A 12,850-nucleotide genomic window follows, 5' to 3' on the forward strand; every position below is an offset into this window, starting at 1 on the left:
TAGGTAATACAATATAGTGTTGGCCCACCCACCTCCCTACTTACACCAGAATCTCCCCATCCCTGCTAACGATAATGACATCATCGTCTGCCTGGCTAGGCTTTCCGGAAATTAAACACCAGTGCAGATTGTCGCTAGAGACGGGGGCGGAGTTAATATTTCCGATTGCCAACACTCCCCCCTTCTCCACGTCCGTCGCCGAGGCTGCTTTCTTTCTCGCGTGCATGCCAGTGCCCGGCGAGTTAATCTCCCTCCAGAAGCAATCCCTTCGCGATACGGTTCGATTGCGAGTTGAGGAGGCATCCTGGGCTGGTCCCTGCTGGCTGCGCGGCTAATAGGCGTAATACGCGGTAATTTCCGGGACTGGGTGCCGCTGGGCCTTCGTCTTCGTCCTGATGTAGAAGGACGGTATTAGAGGCGGCGGCAGGCCGGGTCCTTGGCTCTTGGCTCCCGGGGTCGTCCGGTCGCCGCCGGTTTGGTTTGATGGCGACGGATTTGCCGTCATTTACACCCTACGGAGTACTATGGAGTCGCGGCGACGCCGTACTGTCAGCAGAACGACTGTCAGTGCGGGCGTCACTACGAACGAGAAGATGAGAACACGATACGAAGAGGGAATCAGGTTCGAAATGGAGCCTGTGGCAGCGGTATTACTGATCGTCGAGGGCTTAAGGGCAAGAAGGGAAATATTAACCCGCCCGACATCTTGATGGAGACAGCACGACGGACGAAGACGCAATTAGGTAGCTTCTATTACGACTCGCAGATGTAGGCTCGTATAAGGGCTAATCCCGTACGTGACAAGTCTCGAGCTCTAACAGGTGGCCACGTCGACACGCTGCGGCTGCTGCTCCAGCGCTACGACGTCAACGTCAACATATTCTGAGTGAATTGAATCTGCTTAGGCCTCGGCTGGTTGGGAGACGATTTTGACGAGCTGACGGACTCGTTGGCGTCTGAGTCGAACTGAGTGTTCGCTATCGAGTCGTGGCCAAGACGGCTGTACCCCCAGCCTTCCATAATCTCTACTTCGATATCGTCAACATGCTGCTCGCGCAAAAGACGGCGGCACCTTTGACTGATGGCATAGCCGTCGCCCTAGGAAATCGTGAGGGCGTGTCTCCAGTAATACATTGGATAAACGAACATACGAACCTCCGCTCCCCACCGATATCTATCTCTTGCCCCTTACTCAAATAAGATATATGACATAATGCTTGCATAACGTCTGTTAAGTCGGCAGCGTAGGGTCCAAGTGTTAGGGGTAAAATACTGTGCTTTCGGAGATGCTGACTCTCGGGTAAGAATTCAGGGATAAGATATCCACCTTGGATAGGCCGATACATATTCCTATACAGGCCGAAGGCATCTAGGAATAGCTGGAATGGTAAGGATATAATAGGTTCGCCGACGAAGCTATCCGAGAAGTGTCCGCGTGTAAATACATTGATCTCTAGCTCCCCTCTATAGGGTAATGTCGTCTTCACCGGGCGGAACCTGTCCCTTTGCGTCGACCGCGGTCAATATTAGCACCAGCCGGCTAATAGTGTCCCGGTTTCCCGATGGTAGAAGGGTGTCTTGCGGCCGGTCGAAAATCCAGGACCGCTCTAACTGTCGTTAGGCACCTCGGGGCGCAACCATGGCCCCGTGTCTGTCCTCTTCTGGTGGCCCTGCGAGACCGAAGAAGTAGAAGCTGGCTTCCTCGCCGCTTAGGGTAGACGGGACGATCGGCGAGGCCATAATGCTGTCAGGACTGAGAGCGGCGCCGTCGATCACGATGTGTTTCCCGAGGCTTGCTGCTTGTGGATGCTATGCCGGTGTAAGGAGGTTGATTCTGGGCTCGGAATACGGCCAGCGGCCCGGTGTTTTATGAGTAGAAGAAGTTGACACGGTTTCGAGAACTGCTCGCTGGGTGAGAGATGTAGCGGTAGAGGTACGAGGAGGGAAAGGGGGGAGGTGCGCCTTGCTGGGCCGTAGGTAGGTAGGTAGGTACGGAACAGGGTCTGCCTATATGGGGGAAGGAGCGGGATACGTGCCTAAATGCTTACTACCTTAGGTACCTATTCCTAGAAGAGGTACCTAACTGGCGTCAATCGAGAAGAGAACTCTACAGGTGTCACGGTACTGCCCAGCGCCACAGGGGTCTATGCGAATCGAACTGGTGCGACAAGGCCAGCACCCCATTGCGCGCTGTACACGTACCTAGGTCGGCGCGTTCCGGAGTGGCCTACCCTTTCTAGGTGAGGTAGGCGGTATTAAAATCTAACCCTGCCGAGGTCAATTCCCGGGTTGGAAAGCGGTAAGCGCCGACGAGGGCTACTCATAGAAATGTGCGAAGCCCATCAAGTACCTATGAGGGATGCTGCCAGCCAAAGTCGAGGAGATATATTAGGTACCGGCAGCACCCGAGGGCATCGCGCAGTTCCCAGTAAAGCGGCGGCGTAGTAGCACTTCCTTAAGGTACAACACGGATACGACCTCAGGAATGGGCGTCGAGGAGAAGGCTGCCCGGCCCTATTGCCCTGCCTACCTAGGTAGGTATACATGCGCTCCTGTTTATTTTCTAGCGGATTGATCCGATGCCCTTCTTTCCTCATTTCTCAGGCAACTCCCACATTAGGCATCTAGAAGTACCCAAGGTACTACGAGTAGGCGAAAGTCGCAGACATCCACTGTCAAGGCTCGCCCCGCCCTAAGCGAAGGAAGGGATCGATTGCGCTTGGTGGGTAGGTAACCACGTCACAAAAGATTAAGGGGTTGCATAGCGCGTTCCATTCGTAATATTTCAAGGATATGTTGCGATTTACTACGCACATAACACCCATGCCATAGTCAACAACAGCTAAGCACCCAGCAAACCGCACTTCTACAGCGGTCTAGCGGGGAATGATATAGGCAGGTGGACCTCGATCTCTTTTGCAAAGTGGGCACGATGCCAACACGATGGGTATGCCGACATGATGGGTATATCGATGGAGGTAATGAGTTGGGAGCTACCGGCTTTGTGTCGGCCTTGCGTCTGACGGATCGAACGCAACTACAACTCTATCTACCTAATACCAGACGCGGCACGATTAATATCTAATATGAGAAAGCTGCCGCCCCGTGAGACTGGGATGGGCTTCACAATTAGAAGCCGCCTGACGCGCGAGGGGAGCAACACATCTGTCCGTCCCTTCACAACTCATGGATGACGATCCTACCGTACATGCATGTTGTGCCGTGGCGACTATTCAGCTCCGGCCGTCTAGTGTTAGGTAGGCATATGAGTCTGTTGGGGCTACGGTAGGTATGACCCCCCCACTCTCGTGGAAGCCTACAGCAAGCTGGGTGAATATTTTTAACCCGATAACAAACGAGAGTTCTTGATGCTACGTGAGAGAAACCCCGCGCGCCTAACCACGGGAGGGTTGGTGGGAGTCGGGCGCTACGAAGGGGGAGGCGTGCGAACCCCTTGGGCCTAGGTAGGTGCCTTCTCAAGGCGCTGAATGCGAGACGAGAAGACGTTGCGCTCCTTGGCAACCAACTGCGGCCCGGACGTAACTGGTGGAAATCGGGGTGCGTGGGCTGGAGTTTGCGACTCTCGCGTCGCTCGAAGAGAAACTATGTGTCATAGAGAAATGCAGAGAACTGATAAAGAGAGAGGGAGGGAAATATCAGACGCGTGGAGAGATCATCTGATCATGACGAGCAACGTTGAAGCGCCGAGAGCTTACAATCAGCGACCTGCCTGGTAACGATAGATCCGAAAACGCAGACGGGCCAGGCCGGAGAGCCGTCGAGAACCATTGGGCAGTGGCGAGCATACCGGCAGCGCAGTGCCGAACACGACGAGACGCCAGCTCGACCTCCTTCCAGAAACACTTCCGTTGGACAGTGTCAGCTCCGGTAACGTATCCGGGTAAGGGAAGGACATCGACCTCGTTCGGGAAGGTCGTGGATCGTCAGCCTGCAGGATGCAGGAGCCTCCAGGAGATCTACCACACTGGAGCGCACGCCGATGTTTATTCGTGGAACGCCGTTTTATATTCCGATCTGGAGACGACGAGGGCAGAGCTGGACGAGTTCGCACTGGCGGTGTTGTGGCCGACGGCGGGTATGGGACGGCGCACTTCAACCTCAACCTCCACCCCCCGTGTGCGCCCAAGACGACCAATCCGGCAGGAGTTCACGCTGATAAAACGGCTGTATCTACAATTGGCCGAGACCAGACAGCCACGGTTGTGTCTGTATACATATTTAGCTTAGCCCACCCCTCCATGTCATGTTTCGCGCCTAGGTTGGAAGAATGTGAGGGTGCTGAGCCTACTCGACTCGGCGAGGGAGGCGATGACTGGGTTAGACAGGGAGGGCCGATAGTGGTCTCAGCCTGGGACTGTCCCCGTGACAGCATCGCCGGACGTCCACCGGGCAGGACACGAGTAGGTGCGCGTTTCCACGGGCACCTGGCGGAGCCGAGGTGCTCGTCGGGATCCTAGAAAGGCAAGTTGTTGTCACATGCGTTCCTATGGTGGCTGCACCGCATGCATTCGCGGAGAATCCAGCATGGGGGCCGGCGACAGGTCTGAGTGGCACGCAGAAACGCCTACAATACGCACAACTGCGTAGCGAACTGTCGACTGAGACCTCCGGTTCCACTGTGATGCGGGGAACACAACGGTACTTGAAGATGGTTGCCGACCTCTCCGGGGTCCGTCAAGATGTCAGGCAGCGGTAAGGATGTAGGTAGATCTCGGTGGTGGAGCCGGCACTAGCACGAATGGGACTGGCAGGCAAAAGTTCCAGCTGTTAAGCAGCCACAAACGGCATCCAGCTCCGAGGGTGGTGCGGATCTTAGATAGGTGCGCTTGGTCTGCCAGCTCGATATTACCGACTGGGCAGGTCGACCAGCCTGTTCCGCCTGTCGCTGTGGGCGAGACAGGCATGATCGAGCGCGCTGGAGACAACTGAGGACCAGGTTGACAACAAGTAGGTAGGTACATGACATGGTCAGCCTGGCCTCTCGGAGATAGGACAGAGTCCTGCTATGTAGTGCCGATATCTCTCGACAACGGCCCGGCCTGCTGCACACGCATACAGACACGGCCCAGGGGAGGGCCAGGGAGGTGGGGGATTGCTATCTTGCTGCTGGTACCAACATAAACGACGGCTTGGCTGGCCAGTCATTGTCGCCGAACCGGGCCAGGGACATTCTACGTATGCACATAGAGTACGCGTAAGTATGTACACATCTGGAACTAGAAACGAGCTCGGTCTTGGCCTCTGTTTATATGCCTTGATAAAGAGGAGGGGGGCTGATTTCCAGATGAGGAAGGCCGCGAACTGAGCGCCATGCGATCCGAGCTCGAGACCTCTTCTGGCGCCAGGACGACCGGCTTGGCACGACTTGTAGATAGGTGCAACCTCGTGATGCCACTGTCTAGTAGGTAGATTTTCCTGCCCCATGTCGTTGGGTTCGCCTGCTTAGCCTGTGTTGCAACCGGCTGCCCAAAGCCAAAGGGCTCTCTTACCTGTACCTATCCTCACCCTAACTCAACCTCATCCCTCTGATCCTTGCGTGCCATCCCGTCCTTAGTTAGATCTCGGCTTGCTTCGAAGTGCCACGGCCTAAGCCCCTGGCACCTTGCCCGCCGCTGATCCCTCCTTACGAATGCGGTATGGGCTCGATGTCTTCACTCCAAGAAAAACAAGCTCTGGGAACTCCCGCGCTTCCCCAGCCCATGGCAGCTCGGAGAGCTTGTCCTGCATAACATACAGGGCAGGGCTAGGCCGCCCTCCGCCAACCCGCAGGGATTCGCAGATAAGGTAGGGAGGGAGAGATTAGAGGGGGGGAGAGCTTCCCCAGCTCAGCAAGGTCCCCTCCGGCGTTTGCCGGTCAGTACCTCGCGGGATGGCCCTGATTGCCAACTACGTCGTCATCTAGCCTCTCCTCCGACTATAGCGCCGAGTAAGACGCTGGGTGTATAGGAGATCTGCGACTTTCCCTCTCGGGAAGGTTAAGATCGGCGAAGCACGAGATATGGTCAAGTTCAGCCCGAGACGACTCGACGATAAATAGCAGCCGTCCCGTCGTCAAGTTGAGCATGTAGTCTCTTCTCCCTCTCCATCAGTCAAGAAGAGCCCTCTTCAGACAGCCTGACCATTTCCTTCGCCTTGCCACCTCGACCTGGTTCAATATGCGTACCGCAGCTTTCCTGTCTCTCCTGCCTCTGGCATTCGCGGCCCCCGCGAAGCGGGCTACGCCAGCTCCTCTGCTCAAGCCGCGGACTACCCAGCTCGTCGAGGGCAAGTACATCGTCAAGCTGTACGACAATGCCGCCGTCTCTGCTCTTGATGACACCATGGGCATCTTCAAGGCTGATGCCGACCACGTCTACAACGTCGAGGGCTTCAAGGGCTTTGCCTCCACCCTGACGGCCGAGGACCTCGAGAAGCTGCAGAACCACCCCGACGTACGTGAATGATCAGCGTTGGAAGCGCGGGAGCGTAGCAGGCTGTCTAACTGCCCCTCAGGTCGAGTTCATCGAGCAGGATGCCATCATGAGCATCAACGCCTACACCACCCAGACCGGCGCCACGTGGGGCATCTCGCGTCTCTCCCACAGGACCGGCACCAACGGCTACGTCTACGACTCCAGTGCTGGCGCCGGGACCTGCGCCTACATCATCGACACCGGTATCTACACCGCGCACTCGGTATGCCTCGCCTGTAACACGACGGTCATTGGGACTAGGATCTAACGATATTCTTAGGAATTCGAGGGCCGCGCTGAGTTCTTGGCCAACTACGTCGACAGCTCCAGCACCGATGGCAACGGCCACGGCACCCACGTTGCCGGCACGATTGTAGTTCTCCCCCCCCTTTGGCCGATTGGGTATGCTAAACAGCTCCGCCTTATAGGGAAGCAGGACGTATGGTGTTGCGAAGCAGACCAAGCTGTACGCCGTCAAGGTCCTCAACTCCAGCGGCTCCGGCACCACCTCCGGCGTCATCGCCGGCATGAACTTCGTCACCTCCGACTCCCAGACCCGAAGCTGCCCCGCTGGCGTCGTCGCCAACATGTCTCTCGGTGGTGGCACTTCGACCTCGATCAACAGCGCTGCTAGGGCCATGATCAACGCTGGTGTCTTCCTTGCCGTCGCCGCCGGCAACGACAACGCGAACGCCGCCAACACCTCGCCCGCCTCTGAACCCACCGTCTGCACCGTCGGCGCCACGACCTCGTCCGACGCCCGTGCCAGCTACTCCAACTACGGCAGCGTCGTCGACGTCTTCGCCCCTGGCTCCAGCATCCTCTCGACCTGGAACAACGGTGGCACCGTATGTCTTGAACTCTTGCTCCCCTCTTCACTGTTTGGTTACTGACTCTTCGCTATAGAACACCATCTCCGGTACCTCCATGGCCACCCCTCACGTTGCCGGTCTCGGTGCCTACCTCCTAGCCCTCCTCGGCAGCCGAACCCCCCAGGCGCTCTGCAGCTACATTGCCTCGACCGCCAACTCTGGCATCGTCACCGGTATCCCCAGCGGCACCGTCAACCTGCTCGCCTTCAACGGCAACCCCAGCGGTTAAAGGTGGAAGCAAAGTTGGAGAAGGTCACGCACGAGGGGGGCGAGAAGGAGAACGAGAAAGATGTGCGGTTTTTGGAGCACGTCTTATCTTGGCATCGATCCCGGTCCCCCGCGGTTCTTCATAGCCTAAGAAGGCAGAAGTAACTACCATATGTACCTATACCGTCTTTCAGAACGAAAGCCCACATCCGTGACACGATTTAGCCGCAGTGCCATATTTAAATGTAAATAAGTACGATAAAAAAACGGGTTGCTCCCCCTTTTCTATCTGGTCCTTAAAGCGTTGTGGTGGAGTCCTGTCGAGGACGCCACGACGAAGAAGGGCTGAGCGAACAAGCCGTGGACCCTTTTCTTCTTCCCGTTGGGCATAATTGAGAGTTACTTGCCAGCCAGCGTTGGGGTTCATGCTCACATAGATGAAGCTAGAACAGCCGTTCTGTAAGATACAGTAATCAAATGACTCTAACTCGACAATGAACCTGCAACCCCGGTCGGAATGGGCGCGTTTTACTTGCTGACGAATGGATATGCCGTTCGCAGAATACGGGGGGCGGGAGGCGGTTCCGCAGCGCTCATCATTATGCACCGGCGCTAGATAACCAAAACGCAAAGGGAATATAGCGCGAATACGAGAGCGCGAATAGGATGACATATCTGGCTGCTGACATGCCTCGCGACCCAGCTACCACTTTCGAACCCTACCGTCGAAGGTCGAACGGTTACGCGGGGACCACGACACGAGGTAGGTAGGTAGAACGCGCGTATGACGAACCCTTTGCGGAAGATCCAAGCGAGCGCCCGTGAGCAGCACGAGAAGCGGGCCCTTGCCATTCACCCGGAGCGGGCCTGCAGGGGTTCGACGTCGACGTGATGGTGTCCATTTAACCCCCGAGGGAGGAGGTGGGAGGAACGTGTCGACTGACAGGCTAGCGGTCCGGCAGTTGGCGAGAGATCTTCTTCGCACGCATTGCCTACCTAGCCAATGCCTCGGATCCCGAGCGTCGGCTAAGAGCCTGCTTGGTCGAAGCCTATCAGCTGCTCGGGAGCCAGGCGTCGTCTTATGCCGTGCCACTTGCGTCTTCTCTCGCGCGGTGGGATAGATTCAGATAGCAGTGTGTTTCCCCTCCCAAGGACGGGAGGACGGCACGTCAAAATCCGAGCATGTCGACGAGGAGACCTGACAGAACCCACAGCATGCAACACCGCCGAGCCTGGGGTGTGAAAGGGGTCTGATGGTCCGAGCTCCCGATGGACGACGCATCGACGCTGTTGTATCGAGTAGGCTGGGGGGTGTTCGTCGCGTTGATCTTTTCGAGATTTCCCCTCCCCCTCCCCCTCCCCCTTCTTCGTAGATCAAACCTCATGGCGATTAGCACGCGATACCTAGAAACTGACATTGTCTATTCCTCCCATGACGGCTTGATATCCCATATCACAACGAGTATAGTAGGACGTTGGAGGCACGTTGGTAGAAAGCTGGGGTACCTAACCTACCTAACCTCCTAAGCTGGGTACCTCAGGTGCCTCCTCTCCCTGGAGGTCTTGTACAAGAGGTACCTGCATCAGCGCCACGCACCGAAATGGATCCCGGGTGCTTTCGGACCCTGAAAGCTTAGCTGAGAGGTACCAGTCCAGGGTGGGTGGATACCTAAGATATCTGGGCATCTACACCTATGTCGCAGGTATCTAACATGCCTACCTAGGTACCTCCTACCTCTACCTATCGCTCGGGACACTGCCCTATTGGATGGAGAGCGCCGACGGTTGACCCGATCGACCCATAAAAAGGGGTCCAAGGCGATGAGTGATTAGGTGATTATCTAATGAACAGGCGTCGGGGCCAGCCTTGTCCCTTGTCCCGCACGGCCTCGCTGTGGGAATAGCCTATCCTGGTTCACGGCGCCAAAGCCAGCATACTACCTACCTACGTACACCACGCCACGCCACACCATTGGACCCTCGAAACCATCACCCCTGAATCGTCACCGAATGGTTGTCAACCTCAGGCCATAAAACAAATCATCGCTTATCTGCCTCCCGGCGCTGTCCCCTCAACCAAGCCGGCGACCTCTTCAATGTTCCGCTCACATACTAGGTCGCTCGTTGTCCTCTAATAATTCTAACATCCTACCTACGACGACCTTTTCTTTTTGGACAGTCGGCCTCCTCGGGACGCGACCCGAATTCATCCTCCCACGCTAAGCACTCTTGCTTCCCCCCCCCCCCCCCCTTCGCGCTGAAATGGCGAGACACCTGTCTGTCATCGTTATCCTAGTGATAGCCGCGTTCATTGTCATGTCCTTCATGACGTCGTTTAGCGACAGGTCAGAGCAGATACGACAGGCCTTGCCAGTAAAAGGCGTGGCGGAGCGTCCACCCCGTCCGGCGCCGGTACCACCAGATACTAAGGCCCCTACGAAAGTCGAATCGATAGAAGCGGAGAAACCATACACCAAACCAGACGTCAAGACCGATGCGAAGTTGAACTCGGATTTCGCGTCGCTGCCTACCAATATCTTAACAGGGGACGCGATAGCCCCCAAACTCGAGAATGCCACGATCAAGTCTGTACCTCCGTTCACTTCCCGTCGACACCCACCTTGATCTGCGCCAGGCTCGAACGCCCAGCGCCCGCGAGATCATTAGAATTTCTCCACCCGAACCACGTCGCAGCGAAGCAGACCCCACTAACCTGTGTTGATCCTACAGGGCCGAGCTGGGCCGCTCAACCTGGAAGTTCCTCCATACGATGATGGCGCGTTTCCCAGAGAAGCCGACCGAAGAAGACTCTCTCGCGCTCAAGACCTTCATCCAGCTGTTCTCGCGCCTGTACCCGTGCGGCGACTGCGCGCGCCATTTCCAAAAGCTGCTCGCCCAGTATCCGCCGCAGGTCGGCTCGCGCAACTCGGCAGCCGGGTGGGCTTGCTTCGTGCACAACCAGGTCAACGAAAGGCTGAAGAAGCCCCTGTTCGACTGCAACAACATCGGCGACTTCTACGACTGCGGCTGCGGGGACGACGACAAGAAAGGCGCGGCAAAGGAGGGCTCGGAAGGCGTGGCGGAGCTGAAACTAGAGAAGGAAGGGTGAGCACCCACGATTCTATCGCCGCGGGCGTGCATCGATCTAGCGGCGTATGCTAATCCCGTCTCGTAGGTTGACCAAGGGCGGCTAAGCATGCTATCCTACGGCGTCAAGATTTTGCATATACGGCGTACCGAGCGGAGTCCCTGGTCACTGTTTATAGAGATTGGTATGCGCGCACGGCTATATTTTATAGATCTCAGCTTGGTATAAGCCAGGAGACCGTAAGCGCAGTTACCCTTAGTTCATAGATCGTGCCCTTTGAGGCGTGTGAGTAGAAGCCGAGCATGAACATAGCAAAGCTACGGACAATATGTCATTATTATACCGAATATGAAGAGCACAACCATGCCTGGAACCCCCCTGCATATCCCGGCGATCCGTTGGATGCATCCACGAGCCGGTACATGAAGTGAATATAGCGACCTCGAGGTGCCTACCTTACTATAAGGATTACGTATGACAGAAGACACGTGACTCTTATCTCGACCATGCTCGGTCTTTATGGAGAGGTATCCACGTACCACGCCAACCAAATACCTCCTACTTTAGGTAAGCCTTGCGCGTCGAAGCTGCCTTGAGCTTTAAGTCAAATAACCGTCGAGGAGCTCTTCCATCCTGCCTGTATCAACCGAGCTGCCCGCAATCGATTCTATCCGCACGACAAACCTGAAGCGACGAGCCTCTTCCCCTAGACCCCCACAGCGTCCGAATTCCCCCCTCCCGACGAGCGCATTGTCTTCCGACTACTAGTACCAGTGTCCTCACCATGGACTTCGGCACGCGGGGCGTTTTGAATGAGGGTATGTGAGCCCTCGATACGAACGCAGCGGATATGGGCTGACCAACGGCCCGAGTAGATGGGATCCACGTGGATATGGACAGACTAAAGAAGGGGGAGGTCAAGTAAGTGCTGAGCACCGGCCCGCGGGAGCAGAATTCGAAAACTAATCGTCTGTGTCTGCCAGTCTCGGCACCTCGATGTAGGCACAACCTTTCCAAGCTGCTTGTTGTTGGCGACAGCCGAGATTAACCTCGGGCTACATACAGTATGGCCGTGACATTCAAAGACGGCGTGATTCTCGGTGCGTCCTCGCGGCGGCGACCTCTTACCAACCCGCTGATACGTAACCACGCTAACGCTACGACCGTTACTCAGGCGCGGACTCGAGAACCACGACCGGCGCGTACATCGCAAACCGGGTCACGGACAAGCTGACGCGGGTGCACGACACCATCTGGTGCTGCCGGTCCGGGTCGGCGGCCGACACGCAGGCCGTGGCAGACATCGTGCAGTACCAGCTCGGCCTCTTCTCGATGCAGAATGGCGAGCCGCCCACTACGCAGACGGCCGCGGCCATCTTCCAGGAGATCTGCTACGTCAACAAGGACCAGCTGAGGTAAATAAATACTCCAGCCTCTACCGATCGCGAAAGTGTCGGTGTGCGGGGGGGGGGGGGAGATCAGGTCGCTAACGGAGACTGCTCAACAGCGCGGGCTTGATCATCGCGGGCTGGGACGAACGGCACGGCGGCCAAGTCTACGCCATCCCGCTGGGCGGCTCTCTGCACAAGCAGGCCTACTCGATCGGCGGCTCCGGCTCGACCTACATCTACGGCTACTGCGACGCCAACTGGAGGGAGGGCATGGAGGAGCAGGACGCCATCAACTTCGTCAAGGGCGCCCTGAACGAGGCCATCAAGTGGGACGGGAGCTCCGGCGGCGTGATCCGCCTGGTCGTCCTGACGAAGAAAGGGGCAGACCGACACCTGTATCTGCCCGACGAGAAATACGCGGTGCGCCACTGATCATAGGCGTAGAAGCGGTGAGTGGCTCGGCCGGCTCAGTGGCCGTGGGCAAAGACGGACAAACCACCAGGGAGCAAGGGGAGAAGACCCAAATGTGGGACAAGGGTCGGGCATGCCCACGATGCCTCCTACCTGTATGGTATTACCACGCGCACAAATAACCATGTTGTCGCGAGTGCGCGCGCCGTAGCTTGGTGGCGGCGCCGGCGGTTATGACGGGTAGACACGCCGCAATGTACGCCATACCTCTATGAGTCGAACGAATTACACAAAGCAGCATTGCAATGGTGATCACATAGACACGTAGGCGCGATGCGCGCGGACATGCGTAGTAAAACGGGGCGAAAAAGGGTCGAGCCCCGTTGACTTCACTATCCACACATGCAC

General features: G+C 56.8%; 4 protein-coding genes across 4 annotated transcripts; 3 read left to right on the forward strand and 1 right to left on the reverse strand.

The window, feature by feature from the left end:
- Nucleotides 1–596: 596 nt before the first annotated feature.
- On the reverse strand, nt 597–1,454 carry GGS23DRAFT_315970 (uncharacterized protein). Its single transcript, XM_051512842.1, has 2 exons — nt 1,152–1,454; nt 597–1,098 (listed from the first exon to the last, which is right to left on the reverse strand). Exons 1-2 carry the CDS (start codon nt 1,344–1,346, stop codon nt 859–861), a joined length of 435 nt encoding a protein of 144 aa, XP_051368335.1. The 5' UTR covers nt 1,347–1,454; the 3' UTR covers nt 597–858.
- Nucleotides 1,455–6,176: 4,722 nt separating this feature from the next.
- On the forward strand, nt 6,177–7,658 carry GGS23DRAFT_616040 (subtilisin-like protein; the record flags this gene model as incomplete). The annotated part of the gene is made up of 5 exons (XM_051520755.1): nt 6,177–6,452; nt 6,514–6,696; nt 6,754–6,846; nt 6,902–7,321; nt 7,380–7,658. The coding sequence occupies 5 exons, from the start codon at nt 6,177–6,179 to the stop codon at nt 7,572–7,574; spliced, it is 1,167 nt and encodes a 388-aa protein (XP_051368336.1). The 3' UTR covers nt 7,575–7,658.
- Nucleotides 7,659–9,416: 1,758 nt separating this feature from the next.
- Nucleotides 9,417–11,073, forward strand: GGS23DRAFT_585271 (ERV/ALR sulfhydryl oxidase domain-containing protein). Its single transcript, XM_051517364.1, has 3 exons — nt 9,417–10,137; nt 10,283–10,657; nt 10,728–11,073. Exons 1-3 carry the CDS (start codon nt 9,815–9,817, stop codon nt 10,744–10,746), a joined length of 717 nt encoding a protein of 238 aa, XP_051368337.1. The 5' UTR covers nt 9,417–9,814; the 3' UTR covers nt 10,747–11,073.
- Nucleotides 11,074–11,207: 134 nt separating this feature from the next.
- On the forward strand, nt 11,208–12,750 carry GGS23DRAFT_585276 (proteasome A-type and B-type). Its single transcript, XM_051517365.1, has 6 exons — nt 11,208–11,458; nt 11,516–11,561; nt 11,624–11,638; nt 11,706–11,740; nt 11,815–12,055; nt 12,148–12,750. The coding sequence occupies exons 1-6, from the start codon at nt 11,425–11,427 to the stop codon at nt 12,461–12,463; spliced, it is 687 nt and encodes a 228-aa protein (XP_051368338.1). The 5' UTR covers nt 11,208–11,424; the 3' UTR covers nt 12,464–12,750.
- The last annotated feature ends 100 nt before the right edge of the window (nt 12,751–12,850 follow it).

The sequence above is a fragment of the Durotheca rogersii genome, assembly GCF_024521655.1.
Source record: "Durotheca rogersii strain YMJ 92031201 chromosome Unknown GGS23scaffold_31, whole genome shotgun sequence".
In the NCBI taxonomy this organism is placed as follows: domain Eukaryota; kingdom Fungi; phylum Ascomycota; class Sordariomycetes; order Xylariales; family Xylariaceae; genus Durotheca; species Durotheca rogersii.

Excerpts from the sequence above, each read along its gene's own strand:
- GGS23DRAFT_585271 (XM_051517364.1), top strand. The coding sequence starts at position 9,815 with ATGGCGAGACACCTGTCTGTCATCGTTATCCTAGTGATAGCCGCGTTC. Across the intron at positions 10,138-10,282 it reads CTCGAGAATGCCACGATCAA|GGCCGAGCTGGGCCGCTCAA; the intron begins GTCTGTACCTCC and ends TTGATCCTACAG.
- GGS23DRAFT_585276 (XM_051517365.1), top strand. The coding sequence starts at position 11,425 with ATGGACTTCGGCACGCGGGGCGTTTTGAATGAGG. Across the intron at positions 11,459-11,515 it reads GCGGGGCGTTTTGAATGAGG|ATGGGATCCACGTGGATATG; the intron begins GTATGTGAGCCC and ends CGGCCCGAGTAG. Across the intron at positions 12,056-12,147 it reads GTCAACAAGGACCAGCTGAG|CGCGGGCTTGATCATCGCGG; the intron begins GTAAATAAATAC and ends ACTGCTCAACAG.
- GGS23DRAFT_315970 (XM_051512842.1), bottom strand. The coding sequence starts at position 1,346 with ATGTATCGGCCTATCCAAGGTGGATATCTTATCCCTGAATTCTTACCC. Across the intron at positions 1,099-1,151 it reads TCGGTGGGGAGCGGAGGTTC|GGCGACGGCTATGCCATCAG; the intron begins GTATGTTCGTTT and ends ACGATTTCCTAG.